This window comes from Hoplias malabaricus, chromosome 13, assembly GCF_029633855.1.
Source record: "Hoplias malabaricus isolate fHopMal1 chromosome 13, fHopMal1.hap1, whole genome shotgun sequence".
NCBI lineage: Eukaryota > Metazoa > Chordata > Actinopteri > Characiformes > Erythrinidae > Hoplias > Hoplias malabaricus.
Genome location: NC_089812.1, coordinates 25,518,411 through 25,537,318, shown reverse-complemented (window position 1 = coordinate 25,537,318; position 18,908 = coordinate 25,518,411). Strand labels below are relative to the sequence as shown.

At 38.3% G+C, this 18,908-nt stretch overlaps 1 protein-coding gene across 1 annotated transcript; it reads left to right on the top strand.

Moving 5' to 3' along the window:
- Positions 1–3,402: 3,402 nt before the first annotated feature.
- Positions 3,403–15,031, top strand: arf2a (ADP-ribosylation factor 2a). The gene is made up of 5 exons (XM_066641811.1): positions 3,403–3,537; positions 10,999–11,156; positions 11,628–11,738; positions 11,827–11,951; positions 12,527–15,031. Exons 2-5 carry the CDS (start codon positions 11,009–11,011, stop codon positions 12,686–12,688), a joined length of 546 nt encoding a protein of 181 aa, XP_066497908.1. The 5' UTR covers positions 3,403–3,537; positions 10,999–11,008; the 3' UTR covers positions 12,689–15,031.
- Positions 15,032–18,908: the final 3,877 nt, after the last annotated feature.

The window sequence follows — 18,908 nt, the reverse complement described above, 5'->3', positions numbered from 1 at the left end:
TCTTCACCGCTAGCTTCAAAGTTGTAATTATTCTGGCGAGTACTGTAGTGTACCTGTGTCCCGGTAACGTGTTGAAATATTTCTGAGTATAAAACCTGTCTCAACTCGACACAGCCTCCTAAAACACTGGCCTATGAGACAGCAAAGCATCGAGGTTGCAGCCTTCTGTTTCAGACACAGCCTCAGTCACTTACACACTCACACCTGGGGACAATTTCATACAGCCAATCCACCTACCTACCTGTGGGAGGAAACCTGGAGGAAACCCATACAGACAAGGAGAGGACACCAATCTCCTCATGAACATTGGTCAAAAGTCAAAGGTCGAACTCAGGACCCTTAGGCTGAATGCCAGCCTCTTTTTTTATTGTTTTACTTGTATCACTCTAGAGCAGGGTTTCCCAAATTCTTTTGTTTAAAGCTTCTTGAACTATATTAATTATTATTCCAGCAATCCAATACAGTAATAATTTCCTAATCATGTAATAAAACCAGGAATGTAGTAAAAGTAAAATGCCATACTTATGCAGCAAGGGAATAAGTTTTGCAATTTAACCATTCTGAGACTTTTACATGGCGGCACCGTGGTGCAGCAGGTAGTGTCGCAGTCTAACAGCTCCAGGGACCTGGAGGTTGTGGGTTCAATTCCTGCTCCAGGTGACTGTCTGTGAGGAGTTGGTGTGTTCTCCCCGTGTTCGCATGGGTTTCCTTCGAGGGCTCTGGTTTCCTCCCACAGTCCAAAAACACACGTTGGTATAAGGAGTTAAATAATCAATAAATATATCCTCACATTAGCAATATGAATTTAGCTTGAGATTATTGGGTGTGTAATAATTCCATTGGGTTTACAATATTACGAATAATATTTTTCACCACGTTGTTTAAAGGTTTATTTAGTGCCAGGTTGTTTATATTATTCAGTTCTAAAATAACTAACAATCAAAGGAGCATTGAAATATTTTTAATTAATTAAGATAACAATTTAGCCATCTAAGCAATCCAGGAGATCTCAAATGGCCTCTCTGTCTGAATGGATCACCCTCCCCTCTCCCCATTACACCAGCACAGGGCTGGCTAGTGTGGCCGTCTGTTAGCTGACACAGCAGATCTGGGCAGCTGGCACTCTCCTCCAGTGCAATGAGCTGTCCAGTGGCCTTGAGTTCGAAAAGAGATTGTGTCTGGCTTCACACATCTTGGAGGAAATGTGTGCATATGCTTTTTCACTCCCAAGTTAGCTGCACTGTTTGTTTTTGAGAGAGTACTTGCTACCTAACAGGATGGAATTGGTGACTTTTTAATTTTTATATACAATTTTTATCCTGAATATAAAAATGTAAAATGTAAACATTATTATTATTATAGATTATAATGATCTTTTTCGATAATTTAAACTGTTTAATTTAATTGTTTTTTAAAACAATGTGAGGTTGTATCAAACTAAAGTTGTGGAGGAGTTTAGCAAAAGCAAAATGAACATTCACTGCTCTTATATTTGCTGGAATCTGGTCTGCTTCTAAAGCGCTAAATCTAAAGTGTACTGTACACTAAAGCATGTTTACTTCTGCTTAATTAGGACGCCTTGTTTACAAACTGTGGCTCCATTCTCATTTCCTGCGCATCATTAACACACAGAAGTTTTTTTAGCTGTTGTGTCTCTCCTGCCATCTACCCACACATGATTGTGGAGCCAATCACACTCAGGATCTGCTCTTATCTCCCTTCTCTGTCCCTCTGACCAGCTGGGCTCCACACTTCCAGGCTGATGTCACACTCTTTGTCTGAGACTCTGGAGGTGGGTCAGGTGCCTTTCCTGCTTGTGTGCACACTAAGAAAACACTGCACCCTTAAAAGTTTTTTTTTATTTAAAAAAAGCGCAATGCCATAGAATAACACAAATGGTTCCATAAATAAACTTTTATTGGGAACTTAAATGTACTTTGTACGAAGTGAGGATAATTGTTTACAGAAAATTAACAACAACAGATTAATTATGTTCACAAATGTAAATATGTGAGTGAAGCATTCTGGTTTTCCTGGTTTGAGACGTATTGAATAATTGCTGTTGAACTGATTAGACTCAGTGTGTTCCCTAATAACAAGGGGCAAAAAAAAAAAAAAATGTGAGATGATTGTGATTAACATGAGGATTACTACATGTGGAGAGGACCCATTTGCTAAACAACTGGGAAAATCTGGTCTTGGAGTGACCGGAAAGCTGAGGCAGAAGTTCAAGATCAAGTTCACTGAGGGGCCTTTACCACTCACATACCTGCAGCACAAGTGCTCAAAATGTGAAGGAAATATGTATATATAGCGCCATCTAGAGAACGCCTCTGAGAAATAAACAGTTTATTACATCAGCAAGTTATATTATACACATAGTACATAGTGATATATGTAGAACATAATGGACAGCAAAATTGTTGTGTGCTGAAAGCATAGTAATATGTGTAACCTAGACTTTAAAACTTAAAAAAAGCACTTTGATAGTTTTAGAGATGCTTATGTTGAGGATTATTTAAACCATTTTTATACTTTATAATAATGTATATTCATTCATTCATTCATTCATTATCTATATTGTTATCCAATTTAGAACATGCTTTGTGCTTCCTTAGATTGGTTGTCTCCATACTTCAGATTCTATCATGGTACCTGCATGTTGTCTATATTTGAATGTTCTAAATAATTGAATGTATTTGATTAAATACATTTCTGTGCTCCCTATAGTGCAGCAACTTGGCTTTTACAACCACAGTTTATATGATATATGTATAATACTAGGGATATTCCACTCTCTGTGCTTTATTTCAGTTTAGAAGCCATAGGGCCAGTCCGCAGGTCTTCTGTTGCAATTTGTGGTGTGCTAATATTCGGAATTTATCATAAATGTGTTAAAAAGCTGTGATTTTATAGGAGTGTATTGTTTCTTGTATATGTAAACATTCCTTGATATTTTTTAAAAGAGGTAAAACATCACCAAGGCTAAGTATGGGCTATGTCATTCCCCAAAATCTGTGTTGAGTGAGGGTTTTGTGTGCACGTGTCCTGGTTCCTACGCATATGTTTGAGAAAAATTGGAAAATTGGAAAGTGTATGACCTTAGCAGTACACAAACTTTAGGGCATATTCTCTCATTATCTATGCAATTAACTAGGGAGCCTTTTGGGATTCAGCCCTGTCATGCCTTACAGAGTGCACTAAGTAGATTTTGTGCACTATTATCTTTTTGAGACACAGCCTCGTGAGCGCTGTATTTCCTTCAGGAAATTCGTGTTTTAACCCCACGCCCAGAAAAAAAGACCTGATTCGACAGCGGTTGTGGTGGTCACACATCAGCGAACACTTCGGAAAAGATCATTGGAACAAGTTAAACTAGAGGCGTGGCTAATGGTCATTTTTTGGATTCTGATTGGTCATATTTTGACGGTAGGCGGGACCTACGACGCGGCCCTCTGTGCGCCAGTGAAAGACGCCATTTTGTTAATAGCGGTAAGGAGGAGACGGATTTTTTCGCAGAGAAGCCGCACTGACGAGGTAAATTTAGACTCCCGAAGCAGCCCAAAGGTGTTGCTATTGCCGTCGGTTTAATACGGCATCTGAAATGAGAAGCTTCGGTGATTCTTTAGTTATATTTATCGATGTATTTGCTGGCTTTTACGCCGAGATTTGCCCGCTTGTTTGCGGGTTTCCAGTTTCAAGTTTTGAAGTCTTCGTATCGTTTGTTCTGCCATTGTTTCTAGAGTCTTCCTTTGATCTGGCTTAAAATTAAAGGCTTTTGGACGTTCTCTGGAGCCTAAAAGTAGCTCAGAATGGTTTAATAATTCCCATAACAGTTAGCCGTCGAGGTTTATCGGTAGCTGGGACGAGGCTCGAGTTGGCTCCCTGTTTGAATATTGCCGTTCCACCTTAAAGGGTGCGGAGGTTAACGTATGTTCTGGCGCATCTCCGATACTTGTATATCTGAGCACGATCATATAATCGATTGAACAGACATTGAAGACGTAGCAATGTTTTCTATCTTCAACCGAGATCAATCAGTAGATGAATACTGCGGAAACCTGGTCGAATTTGTTATCCTTAATCTGTAGGCCTGAAAACCTGATAAACCGCACTGTGAAAAGGTCTTTAGTACTAACTCACCGTTCCGGTGCAGTGCTGACTTGGCCTTTCTGTCAACATCTTAAATCACAATATAGTCGTTTCTGAATTGCCTTTTGATACTTTAGATAACATATGTATCCTTTTCGAGTGCTTACATTAAAAGCCATGTATCCTACATGTACCTTGTATTTTATTTTTCATATGAAATCCATTAAAATACTTATCTACGTATTTGTACCAAAATAGCTATACTTTTGGTTATGTTATCTATAATAATGATTTGTTTAAAAAAACAACAACAATATATTAAGGCATTTGAGAGTAACTTTAATATGTATAACAGCCAAGTTCTGCCTAGCTGGTCTCATTAAAAAAAACGTACTAAGCTGTACCTTCAGTGTTAACTAAAGTGTGCATTGACATGTGCATCTTTTTTCAGATCATCTATCATTTAGGAGTCATAGTTAAGGGGTTGATTAACTTTTCTTTTAGAGATTTTTTGGCAGATACATAAAAAAATAAAGAATGCACGGTTCCCCCAATTATTTCAACCCCCCCCCCTTACTTGCACATCCCTGGATTTATTATATTAAAAGAAAGTACACTGTCTCTACAGAGAACAAATTCAATATGGCACTTTTTAAAATAATGAAACACAAAATGTGCTCTAACCTTTGCACAGGCCATATTTCCTTCCTCCAAAATGTCAAATTCCACAAATAACAAGTAGTTACGCACAAAAATTATGCAGAAGACTTTACTCTCTAGAATGTGTACTTAGTTTCATTTTGAAAATCATCAAAGCCTCAAGCTTGACTCGGGTACCCAAAATTACAACTGCATCCCCAAACACAGTCTGTGGTTTATAGTAAGTTTTTGTTGACTTATTTTGTTGGTCATTGGATGAGGTTTGTGATCAGTGTGGAAATGATAATATATCTTTTTAATTATAGTCACTAAGTTTTATCAAGGAACAATAGCTAAGAATTATATTAGGAAGTTGAAAAGTAGTTAAGTTGGTTTCTGGTTGGGAAAGGGCCTTCACTATCTTAGGCTTTGGGTGTGTTGCAACATCGACATTGTGGAAGAGATCAGATGTGGTCATGTGTTGGGCTCCAGTCTCTCAGATGTAGCCTCACCCTGTAGCCACCTCGCACATGCTTTTGTTTACACTTCTGCGGAGCATGTTCTCCAGAACTAGGAGCAGGTGCAGTGGGAGTGAGGCGGTGTGATCAGTGCAGACATGCTGGGTAGATTTCTATGCAGATTTCAGCTTCACTAGTAAAAACACATGTCTTTTGATACTGTGATGAATATACACAAGCCTAAGGGGTTTTGTGCTGTTTTTCTGGTGACTGTAGTTACCTACAACCAATTTGTTATGATTTTTCTATATCTCAAATTTGTCATAAAGCACTAACAGTTGGAATTTAATAACTGTTGTTGCATATTTAGTGTGTAGCCAGAAAGTTAAAAAACGAGAGTGCACACCTATTGGTCATTATTCAAATGTAATGTTAGAGGTTTAACACATTTTATGGTAGAGATCAAATTAATACTCCAGAGTGATTGAAAGAGTAGCTTATTAGCACAGTGAGGCAATGCACGTGGTTATTTAAAAATTCAGAATTCATCACCTATACATCTCTTCAGGAGTTATGAAAAATCAGAGAAGGATGTAGTGAGAACTGAAAACAAAACTATCAAGAATTATGACTATGCCCATCCCTGGGGCAACTAAATATTATTCATTTTAATTTGAGAGGAGTTTTACCTTATGTTTGAAACTAAAAATATAAAATTCCATCTGTAGATATTAGTGTAGTATTTAGTGTACAGTTGAGTTTTCTTCCTCCTTTTGACTGTTATGTCTTTCTAACCTGTTGTACCTAATTTGGGAACATGCTAACGATCTTCATTTGAAAGTAGGTAAAATAAGGATGGTGGGAATCGACATTCTTTAGCCTAGTGCATGGATTGGTGGTCAGTTACCTCACAGTTGACTGTAATACAGCTTGAGACCATTATGGCTTGTGTAAGTCAGTGCTTAATACATTGCGCAGTACTTCAAATCGACACCTCTAAAAGAATCCATAGGGACAAAAGATAAGCAGTTTGTTTACACTATGTTTGGTGACCATGGTTTTGTATAAAAGCAGACAGTTTTTGTTCCTGTCTTTTATGCTATGCTAGATATGGGCCAATTTTTGGTGGCGGTCATGGGAGCGGGTCAGCTTTGTTTTTACAGGACTGAGACATTTGTTCAGGCTGATGAATAGGGCTTTTTTCAAAGCTCCTCCCTTCTCTTGTCCAGTAGCAGTCAATAATTAATCCTTTGTAACACTTTTGAATTACTCATGAGGCTCAATTAGCAGTTAGTTGTTTTTTTTAAAGGGTTAATAGATAGAAATAGTTAAAATATGCTTATGACTCGTGTGACAAATCGTTGATTAACGACTAGATATATTGTAAAATGAATCTTGTTCTTTTCATGTGGGAGTTGAAAATAGGTGATTATAATGTAAAGCATTTATGATGAATCATTTCTTAAATCCTAGATATTGATATTAACTAGAAATGTGTGGTTAATGTGAATTTTTAGTTACTGTGATCAATTGTATTCCACCACAGTATATTCTCAATGAATGTAATAAAGGCAGTTTTATAGAGAGCGCGTTAATACCTATTACTTTGGCTGTAATGCAGTGTGCTGTCTGAAATGGGTGATTAAAATCACTGTAGTCTGCATTTATATAATGAATTACTTAAAAAAAACAAAAACAAAAAAAAACGGGGTCTTTGTCTATTTCTGCTTATCAAAATTTAGAAAAGATTGTGAAGAGGTATTGTTATAATAGCAACCTTAGTTTCCAGTGTTGTATAAAAACACTTAATTATATTCATGATGCCCTGAAACTACTAACACAGTGTTTGTGTGAGTGGGGGGGGGGGGTGGGGGGCTGGGCTGCTTTTCTTTATACAGGCCTTTTATACATAGTGTATAGTATTGCAGGATAAAAATCACAACAATATATTTTCACTCTCCGAGCTGAATCTTATTTCCCCATTGTATATATATTTTTTTATTCCATGTAAAGTTGCTTGTTTGGAGATGCCAGGACATCTGACAGTGTCAGTATTTTAAAATTAGATGCTACACTAAACCCAGTTTCTGTCCTGATCTCATGTACTACACAAAGTCTCTTACAGGGTGTGGGCCGATTGAGTAAAATTATCTTTAAGTATTCACTGAGGCTGTATGTTGTAAAAGACATGTAACAGACCTACCCCTGTGCCACACCACGTGTGTGTTTCCAGTATGAGTCAGTGCTCCAGTGCACTTCCTCATTGCTGTGCTGAAGGCCGGATCTCTTGGGCCTCTGTAATGCAGATGTTGATCAAGTGACTGAAAAAAAGTAAGGGAGTGAAATTTAGTCATGTAAGGAAAGTTCGAGCTCAGAGCTGCTGAATCACTCCCACCCACCACTGTGTGGGTTCAGGATTTAAAACTGGATCATTCACTGTCTGCAAATAGTGCAAGAACATATCCACTGATTCATACTGATAACGTTTGTGTTGATTATTTTATTTTATTAGAAGTCTAGGGTTTAGTGTTTTTGTTTACCTCTTGTGAAGTAATCATCACAATGATCTTTGGAGAGTATTTTTTTTAGTAGTTATTGTCATTTTGTTTCATGATAGTTTATCATTAATCATATTACTAAGTAATAATATGGTGACAAGCAGATGACAGACTGATTTTTACAAGGAACAGATCAGAAGTGCTTTGCATTCAGGTGATCAAATTTTAAATAAATATACATATATATAAATTTTAAAATAGTTCTTCTAATAAATGAGGTGCGGTTCAGTGATTCCCAAAAAGTAATCATGAATTAACCACGAGCGAATTATGAAAAAGTGGAAAGAGAAAAGAACAAATAGAAAAAACCTTAAGTAATAAGCAAAGTAAGAAACGTAACACTTCTCCACAACAATACATTGACCAGCACTGAATGTGCTTGTTGCTTTAATGTTTCTGCCGCAGTGTTGTGCTGTCTTAAGAAAGAATGAAAAACATAGCGATGTCTGGAGGAGGTTAACACAGCAAGTCTGGCACAAATTAGACTCCGGTCAAATCTTGTGCAAGTTGCTGAGTTACATAATGAGCTTGAGGCTTTCTGTGATCAGTGGTGAGCTAATGAATTGCTTCTCATTGAAAATAAATTGGCCCCATGGTTCATCACCGAATGCCCTGACTGTCTTCAGTGACTGTGTTTGTTCCTGCACTCGTTAGGCATGGCTGGTATGGTGATTTTCTGAGCACATCATGAATATCTTAAGAAGAGGCTCTTAAATGACATACCTAGTTTACAATTTGCAAAAAAAACTTTATAAGATTAGACCTTTTTTATTTACAGGTGCATTTGTTTTTTCCATGTTAACAGACATGAGAGTTACTAAATATATTCTGTGTTATGTTTCATCCAAATTTCTAATGACCCTGCTCCTAATAAAAGTGGTATCTTACTCTGATTCTCAGCTGAATGTTTTTGCTAAGCTAATCATGCCCAAGTGAAAGGAGGAGATGTTAGCTTTAGGTCCACACAAATGTTTTTAAACAGTTGTAAGTTTTATTTAGTTAGAATTGTGTAATAATGTGAGTAATTTGTACACCCAAATGAGCAGAGGTTCAGTTGGGTATTATGAGAGATTTCAAAGATTCACTCATAGACTCGCCTGTACTGAATTGGGGCTTCAGCCACAGCCATAAAGTCGAGACTCTAGCCTGAGCTTATCTATACAACTGTAAGTTTAGCTGTGTGTTTAAATGGGTGTTCAGCAGAAGTGTGCAAACTTTGCCTGTTATTGGTTCTAGATATATAACCTTCATGCCACATTGGGACACAATACAGCAATGTTTAGTAGTCAAGGCGTATGAGTCTTTGTTAAGGGGATAATAGATAAAAGAATTAAACATGTATAGTTACTGTATGTTGTATACAGAAGTTTTTGTTACAGAGTTCGTAAACTCTTTTGTTTGTATTAGATTTGATATGTAAATATATCTTAAGCACTTGCGCCTGCTGCTCTTCTGTGTTAAACCTTTGGAGCACATCTCTGGTGAGAAGTATTGATAAAGTTCACTGACTTTAGTAATGTGTAGGTACCTCAGGATGGTTCAGTTTTCCATAAGGGCAGCTGTCACTTCCTGTGAAGAGGCCAAGCTCTCGCCTCTCGTTGCTGTGTTTCCTGCAGCAGCTCTTCCTGTTTACCCAGACTTAAACAACCATGCTTTCTCATCTGCAGTGTTTGCCCTGCGGTGGCCAAACTTGATTCACAATAAAATCATTTGGTTAATTTTCTCATAGTTTAAACAATATTGCTGCTTTCAATTGATTATAACAGTAAGCAAGAATGCTTCTGCTGCAGTATCATAGCTTGGGTTAGTTTTCCTGCAAACTGAGAAATTAACTTGGGTAGTTTATTTTAAATATGCAACATTTATTTAATGATGAGAAGCATGCACAAAAATTACAACGTCAGAATGTCCACTACTTATTTCGCATGTTTATTAGTGCTTTTATATCCAGAAATGTAGGGGTGGGGTTTTGTAGAATTGACTGTTCTAAGACTTCTTTGTCCAGTAAGCTCTTCATGTCATTTCTTGGGTTACAGTTTGTCTAGATTCAGGTGTAACTCAGTCGACAGGGGTCTTGCTTGATAGCTCTGTCTGATTAATTCAGAGGCCAGGTGTCTTTTACAGACTGGTCAGGTTACCTGCAGCACTCCTCCCTTCAGTGGCCTACATTCATCACATCACTGACCTCATTGTCTCTCTCTCTCTCTCTCTCTCGTCTTGTCTCTGTGTGTGTGTGTCTCTCTCTCTCTCTCTTTTTGTTGCACAGCAGAGGTGTGCTCTTTGTCATAACATAGCTTGTGGTTAGGACAGCTAACCTGACTTACCCCCCATTTGAAACAGAGCAAGAGAGAAGTTCTGTGTGCTCTAAGGGTGGCAAACACTAGGCCTGTGATGGTCACAGTAATACTTGGTATAAATTGATATAGTATGCACTATGAAACAAACTTTATGCTGTTAAAACGGGGTATAATACGATGGTGCAAAAATTCACAAGATTGAGTGTTTGATGTCAAAATCAAATGTATTAGCATTCATCAATTTAATTCTTGTTTGAAACAAAAGAAAATCAATATGGGCTGGGCTGGATAATTTATCTTTAAAATGCGTTTATATCAAATAAACTCTTAGTAGTTCTTATTGTATCTAGGCACAGTATACGATGTATGAACAGTTGGTTATTAAAAATAAATAAAAATGATCTAAGGCACAGTTACGACCCTAAAGACCATGATTTATCTGTGTAAAATTAATCTGCCATTTATAAAACTTTACTTCAGTTTCACTTGATCTGGAAGGAGGAAATAAAAATGCACTGGTGTGACTTTCTTGTACTGGGAGTTGACACACCACAGCTTATCTATGACATTTTGGTTCACTCTGTTTAACAAGAACAGAAATGTGTGAGGCATTATCATACTGAATTGTAACAAGCAAGAGTTCAAAGTTTCCTTCTTAATCAAACTTTAAGAATGGGCCAGAGGAACGTCTGACACAATTTAACTCTTTTCTTTAATTTTTTTTTTACCATTTTTTAAATGGTTAAAAAAACATCTGAGCTGTTACTTTGGTCGTATTTGGAAACAACAGTTTCATGTTCTGTGGAATAATCATAAGACTGCATTACAGACACTAAATGAAGTTAACACAATTGATTCAGTTTAAAGAGTACAATCGTCCATGTGGGTGATGTGAATAGAACTTTTGGTTTTGTTCTTCTAATCATCTGTCTTTCTGTATCTTCTTTATCTCAGATCTGCCACCATGGGGAACATGTTCGCAGGCCTCTTTAAAAATCTCTTTGGGAAGAAAGAGATGCGTATTCTGATGGTGGGTTTGGATGCCGCTGGCAAAACCACCATTCTGTACAAGCTGAAGCTGGGAGAGATTGTAACCACCATCCCTACTATTGGTCAGTTACTGGGGTTTTTACTTTCTGCCCTAGCAGACTCTTATTCTCCAGTGCTGCATGATGTGTAGGTTGTTGATACATATGTGAATGGTAAAATGCAGTTATTGTATCAGACTGACATTGATATTGCAGTTTGGTGCCTATGCTAGGTGTTTTCTTTCATTTTAAATAAGGTGTTGTGTTAAAATGATGTAGTAAAAAAATGAAAATAGAGATACCTGTTTTTGATTGGACAGTAGGGTTTATAGCATGAATTTGTTAAAAATATAACATCAGCTCAGAACTTCACACACACACGAGCTGTTCTGAGCCGTTAAGCTGTCCTGAGGCTGTAGTATTATGGGAGAGGGGCCCAGCCTGGGACCCAGCTGCCCTTATTGACCTCAGCTATTATCTCTGATCTTCAGCCCTGTGTCATAACTCTTGTCTCCCCGCCATCCCATGATGACGTTCTTCTTTTGTTCTTTTCAGGTTTTAATGTAGAGACAGTAGAATATAAGAACATTAGTTTCACAGTTTGGGATGTGGGTGGTCAGGACAAGATCCGGCCGCTCTGGAGGCACTACTTCCAGAACACACAAGGTCAGTCTCTCCAAATCGCACATTTCAGTTTTAGTAAAGAGTAGATATGCTTAGCAGATTGACTGGATATGTGCTCATTCTCTCTCAGGTCTGATTTTTGTGGTGGACAGTAATGACAGGGAAAGAGTAAATGAGGCAAGAGAGGAGTTGACGAGGATGCTGGCTGAGGACGAGCTCAGAGATGCAGTGCTGCTCGTTTTCGCCAACAAACAGGTGAGCAATTGGAATAGAGCATCTCTTTTCCACCAGGATGGTTTGACAGAAAATGTTAAAGTAGCTTTGCATCTTGTTTGTTTTTATTTGCTTAAATTTGTGCAATTGGAAACGCACTCTGATATTAGATGTGACTAGACTATTTACTTATTGCTCATTATATGATAGCAGTAGTGTACAACTCTAATGGAGGACTGCTTTCTGTTAGAATTAGGTAATTGGTCTGTTTAGGCAAAAGGTTAGTGGTTATCTCATCAGGGTCAGGTTTGTGTGCCCCTCCTCTTAAAAACTTCATATTGAGTGCTTATGGTGATGTATATTTTAAGCTGTTTGCCCACTAATATGACTATTTGTAGTTAACCCACTTAGGCCAAAAATGGTTACTGTAATATGGTAGTGCTCTGAGAACTTGAACAATGTTCATGCGTCCAGTGTGTATTGGCCCTTAACCAGCTTAGGCAAACAGGCTGATAGAGCAGAGAAAGCCTTAATTCATTACAGTATTGGTTTCCATTGTCTTGTAGTGTATTGAGTTGTATTTACAGCAGTAAATGTCTGTCTCCACCTCCCCCCAGGACCTGCCCAACGCTATGAACGCAGCAGAGATCACAGACAAATTGGGCCTGCACTCGCTGAGGCACCGCAACTGGTATATTCAGGCCACCTGCGCCACCAGCGGAGACGGCTTGTATGAGGGCCTGGACTGGCTCTCCAACCAGCTCAAAAACGCTAAATGATCCATTCCACCTCACCCTCTGCTGTCTGCGCTGTGTGTGTGTGCGTATGTGTGCGCGTGTGTTTAATGAAAATGGCAGCGCTGGATTTAGTCTCTGTCACCCATCTTTATCCATCCTTTATGGCTTTTGATTGGTCCTGTAGACTTTAGAGGCTCTCCCCAGTGCTGTCTAGTGTACACACACCAGAATAGAAGTGCGAGTGTGTGTGCGTGTATGCGTGAGGAGAGTGGGAGCAGCCTTGCTGTGCCTTTTGAACACACCTGCTTCTCATACAGCTCGGTTCTCTCTCTCTCTCTCTTTCTCTCTCTCTTTCTCTCACTCTCTCACTCTGTTTCTTCCTCTCCCTGGTCTCCTCTCTCCTGTCTCTGGTGCCCACCCTCCCTGGTTTTGACTAGGCAAAGAATGACCCAGGATGCTAAATGTGTTTTTTTTTTTTTTTTAGTTTAGGTTTTTTTTTGTTACTTACAGAATAATTATATTGAAATAAAAGTCTTGATTTTCATCCTCTGATGTTTAAGCAATGGCGCATGTCTAAGATGTTACAAGGTTCACATTGTCACCCTTTTGCCCCTACATATGATGAAACTCATTGTAACCTGCATCAGGTTGGGAGAAAAGAAAAGACAATAAAGTGACGTTTTCCATCCTAGATCCTTCTTTGCATTATTTGTAAAATGATGCATTTCTCGTGAGCCTCGTTACTTCTCATTGAACCCTGTTGGCTTCCACATTGAAAACCAGTCATGGACTTTTCCTCTTGCTCTACTTTCACCCACTTGCTCACAGAAGCATGTGCTGGTTGGTTCCCACATGTAATGCCAGTATGTCTTTGAAACAGTATGGTGTTGGTTTATGCTGAAAAAACAAATGTTTGGGTTCTACACTCCTTTTTTAGCTCTTTAAATGTAACTACAGGGTTTAGTTGAGCTGTTCGAGAACAAATAGGGGAATGCTTGATGTCAACATCAGATAAACACTAGGGGGCAGCCTCCTGGACTAAGCTTAGGCTTGTCAAGCAGTGTTGTTTATCTGATGTGAAGAACACTGATGAATTTAGAATTGAAACATTTGTGTTTACAGTGTTTTATAAACACCTCAGTTGCTGTAATTGCAGAAAATGATGCATGTAAAAAGCATGCTCTTCAACTGTTTGAAAACCTTTTTTTTTTTAATTCCTTGTGTGAAATATTGCAGACAGGGGAGTTTGTGTGCGCTGCGAGAGTTAGAACTTTGTCAGGGAGCAGAGAGACCTTTTTTTAGAGCTGCTCTCACTCTAAATATTTTTTTCTTATCCTGTTTTCATTGTTTTTCTTTCTTTAGCATGGTCTGTTAAGTCAGGGGTACCACTCCTGTTATCCACTCATGGCCGCTAAGGGCTTGTTAAGTCCACGTTGCTTTCAGGTTCTAATATCAAGCTTGGAATCTTACATTATTGAAAAGCCAAGGCTTAAATCAGCCCGAGAAAAGTAGACTCATCACTTTCACCATTAGTTTGAGGTGAAGTAAAGGCAGGCTCTTTCAGCCCCAGCCGTTCATTTACATAGCGCGGATTAACAAAGCTGTTTCTGCGGATCACAGCCTTTTTGCTTTTTTTTTTTGCTCTTCTCTTTGTTTTCCATACATCCTGCCCTCTGCTTTGTTCCACCCAATCAACAGTCCATTTCAGAAGCCATTCTCCATATTATGACCAGCAGACAGACAATGATCACTGAAAAAAACCCTCCAAAACAACTGACAGAGATTATTTCTTTTCCTCGGTTTCTGAACTTATTCCAAAGGCTACTGCGAATGTTGCTGCGTACATCCAATACTTGCACACTGTAAGAAATTTCTTGTTCTGTCTGACCCCACTGAAGGTTAAGACCCTGTACTGACCTCTCATAAAGCAACAGGGTGAACAAACACCCTTTAAATAGATCTGCAACTGGACCGCAGCAGTTTAGATTGTTTTTCTTTTTTCTTTCTTTATGAAAATGCACCAAATCTCAGCAAGTTTCAGAACTCTAATGACTTTTTATTTTTGTTTTTGGCCTTTTATTATAATGATCTCTTAGACCTACTGTAGTGGATAAAATAACTGATTTGTTTGAATAATGAACATCATCTGTATGGCAAGTAATAATGTGTAAGAAATTGTATTTTAGCTAGCCATTTCATTTAGCCTCTGTTCAGATGTGAAGCTTTAATTTGAAGAAATTATGTTAAAAAAAAAAAATAAATAAAAATGGCAAGGAAGGTGTGCATGTTTTTTTTCTTAAGTTTTCTTTGTTTCTAGCTTCTTTTTTTTTTAACCCATCTTGTAACATCTGAGAAATGCACTATAATAAAGAGATCTCTATTACACATCTGTCATTGTTTATTTTAGTGGAGAAACCTTTTTTTTTTGTAGTAATTTATATGAATTTTGTGCTTTGGGGGTGCTTCAAGTTCAGCTCAGGCCACCTGCAGCAGTTGATATATCTGCCGCTTAGACCTTTTTATTACTAGTGTAAACTATAGAGATATTACTGTTAAAAAGATTACAGATACCTGAGGGAATAGTGGTAAAGCATAACTTACACTTGTCATGTCTTAACTTGTCCAACTGACCCTCAAGTGCATTTATTTTCATAGCTACCTTTGTAGGTTGGACTATGTATTATAGAACATTGGCAAAAAATCTCATTCAACCTAAAGAGCAACTGTTAGTGCCCAATGTATTCACACTGACCAGCTATAAAGAGTTAGTACATGAGGTTAACAGTTCTATTATAAATGTTACATAATGTGATGAATGTTACCTCTGTTTAAACTTTGTAGGCAACAACATGGAAGAGAGCACACTAACCCTATGTCTGAAATGGCTCCCTATTCACTATTCCTTATGTTATTCACTATATAGTGCACTATTATAGGGAGCTGAATTCAGGAGGGTAGTGAATGATTTTGGACACTACATCATGCAGGATTTCACCAAACAATGCAGTGGATTATGGGTAATCTGATATCCGCTAGTGTACGTGGGTTGTACACTACTTTTTGCAGTGCATTGTGGGATTGTTTGAGTGCAAAATGGCAGAACCCCAAAATGGTGCACTACACAGTGAATAGGGCACAGTTTCGGACATAGTGTAAGTATTGGAACATATTCTAGACCAGGGCCAGCCAAAGTTGGCCAGTGTGGACCTTTGACCTGAGTCACAAGAGGTCTTCAAATCTGGACCATGATCCTGGTTCTAGGCCGGGATTTTAGAATGGCATGCCGGTTAGTGTGCAGATTCTAAACTGTTTAAATGCATGGTTAAATACTGGTTAATCATTCATATGAATACATATAAGATACAAGATTACACACAATTATAAATGCTTAATTTTAACTAATCATTTAAGGATATTTGTCCACTAACACAAAGTAATAAAATTGTTTTCTACAACAATTCCCCCTTATGACGTGTCCCAAGACACGTCAACCATGATCCTGGTTCTAGGCCGGGATTTTAAAATGGCATTAATGACACTACCACTCAGGTGCATTAGCAGTTAAAGCTATAGCATCATAACAGCCGGCCATTTTAAAGTTCAGGCCTGAAACATAGTAACCTTTACTCAATCCACTAACAGTGATTTTTATACTTTATAAAACTTAATACAGTCTGAGTTTTTAACATATTTTAGCTACAAAATGTTGATGGGACAATATGCAGAGTTTCACAGTTTTGTAAATGTGCAGTTATTAATCACTGTGTGTCAGGGAGCAAAATGTGTCTTCTGCATGTGATTCATTTGTGACACTGAACACACACAAGTGCCCAGAGCAACAGGTAGCCAACACAGGCAATCACTTGGGGGTTAAGTACCTTGCCCGAGGGCACCTCAGCTGTGCATGTTGGGTTTGGAGGACAGTGCTGTTCCTTTATTCCTACCGCACCCAATTCTCCTGCCAGTCATAGGAATTGTTCCAGTGACATTCCAGTCCTAAGCTTGTTTCTCTAACCATTAGGACACGGCTACCCCTATGTCTTACGATGTCAGTTTAAAGTGTAGGAGTATCCTCTTACATGAATCACATATGAAGGAAAATTCCTATTCTGACCAGACACAAAAGATTTTGTATGTGTGTGGGTGTGTGTGTGTGTCTCTTGGGTGGTGTTCTGCTGGTTGAGCATTAGATCACATCTGCTTTCCGTTACACATGATATAAAAATGCCTCTCTGCAGCACCCCCCAAGACACCCGCTCAGAAAACTACAGCAGAACTCATAATACAAACCCCTGCAGCAACACACACACACACACACACACACGCACACACACAAACACACACAGATATGCCTCTCTTTTTTTCCACCTTTTTTGATTGACAGGTGACAGATTTGGGTTAGCTCATCGAACTGTGGCCTTCTTGTGATTGTCAGGCAACAAAAGCCCACAGCAACACACATACACACAAACACACACACACAAACACATATTTTTGGGCTTTTGAATGCAGACAGTAAAGAGAGATGAAGAGAGAGAGAGAGAGGCAGAACTACAGAATGTTTTTGTGGAATCTGTCCAAATTTCACATTTCAGGAACATCTCCTCCATTTTTTCAAATCTAAGAGGTGATAGACCAAATGAAAGTAATTTGGAGGCTCTATACTTATTCCCTTATTTGGAAGCTCTATACACACCTGTAAGGGCTGGGTGGATCGACCTAACAATAACAATCTTCCGCTTCATCACTTAATAGACTGCAGAGACACTGCTCCGCAGCCCAGTGCTCCATTGATCAATGCTTGGTTTAATATTTAAAATGTCCCTTAAACTATGTTTCATATCAATTTATGTGATGATTTCTGTGTTGTAGTTTTTAAGCTGTGAAGAGTTGTGATGTCTGGTTCCTATCACCACAGTAAACAGTTTGAATGCAGTATTTTCTCGAAAATGAAGCATTTGGAGTGAAACGACTCTGACTCACTTTGTGTTAATCTTCCACAGAAATCTTTAAAAATCACCGGAAGGATGTTAAAGATGGCTTCTAATCTACAAAAAAATGACCAGCTGTGTTTGGGTTGCCGCCACCCAAAATGGCGAGAGTATTTTATTGTGATCTACGCCACTAGAGGGCGTCATACTACACACTGTTTAAACAGTGGGATCGGCCTTGGTCTTCAAGACCATGCACTTCATTCTGCTCAAGGTGACGCACTCTTAACAAATGCAGTGAATGTTGAGGTTTTCATCAGCCTTGTGGCATATACAGATTTACTGAGGCCATTTATTTAAAATGTAGCTTGATTTACAACCCACAGCAAAATAGGCTACCATTTATATTTAACTGAAAAGAGGGACTGAATAAAAGTGCTTTATTATCTACTCAGAGAGAGTGTCCAAACCAGTCTAAAGATATTTGGTGTACAAATAAATCTCTGTGTTGTAGAACTGTAATTGAAACTTCAAATCTTTTAAAATTGCCATTATATATATATATATATATATATATATACGCGGCTCTTTGATCCCTATGATGCGGCTCAGCTTTTGAAAGTAATTAATGAGTATTTAATTAAAGTGTATTTTAGTTCGTTCATTTTCAAAATGTAATTCTATGAAGATTATGGCGATCTTGTAACATCTCAAATATTTTAATATTTAAAATATTTTGTCGCTCTTAATATACGTCACAACTTCCAACGTGCGACACCCGCCAGTGTGCGGTTTCTTGAACGTTTTGACCGCTGACTGCACGGCGCCAGTAAAAGGATGACGACACGCAGAGAGAGGACAGCAGTGTTGTTTGCTGCCAGTGGATAATTTAAGTTCGGCGTTTTTTCCCCATTACTGCAAGGACTCACATAGACATTGAGTATTTTACTTAACCGTCAACACAACGTATTTTTTTAGTTAAAAATATTTTGTTGCATGCAGAAATGTTATTTCATTTTTCTGCAGTTGTTCATTAATTTCATAAATGTAACACAGTATAGTTTGTTTATACATAACACAAAGGCAAAAAACCCTGTTATGCGCAGTGTTATTTCATGTAAAATTTCAAAAGGGTTTTGTTGCTCCCAGTGTTTTCTTCACTGTGTGAAACGGGTCCAAATGGCTCTTTGAGTGGTAAAGGTTGCCGACCCCTGGTCTAAACCCAAACTCACACATACTTTTGGATACAATATTATCCCCAAGAACAGAACAAGTAGATGTACATGTTTTTGCAACACTTTTTCCTGATGGAAGTCAAAACGAATGCAGTT

Bases quoted from the DNA above. Each gene is read 5' to 3' on its own strand.
- arf2a (XM_066641811.1), top strand. From the start codon at position 11,009: ATGGGGAACATGTTCGCAGGCCTCTTTAAAAATCTCTTTGGGAAGAAA. The intron at 11,739-11,826 runs GTCAGTCTCTCC...ATTCTCTCTCAG, and splicing joins CTACTTCCAGAACACACAAG to GTCTGATTTTTGTGGTGGAC. The intron at 11,952-12,526 runs GTGAGCAATTGG...ACCTCCCCCCAG, and splicing joins TCGTTTTCGCCAACAAACAG to GACCTGCCCAACGCTATGAA.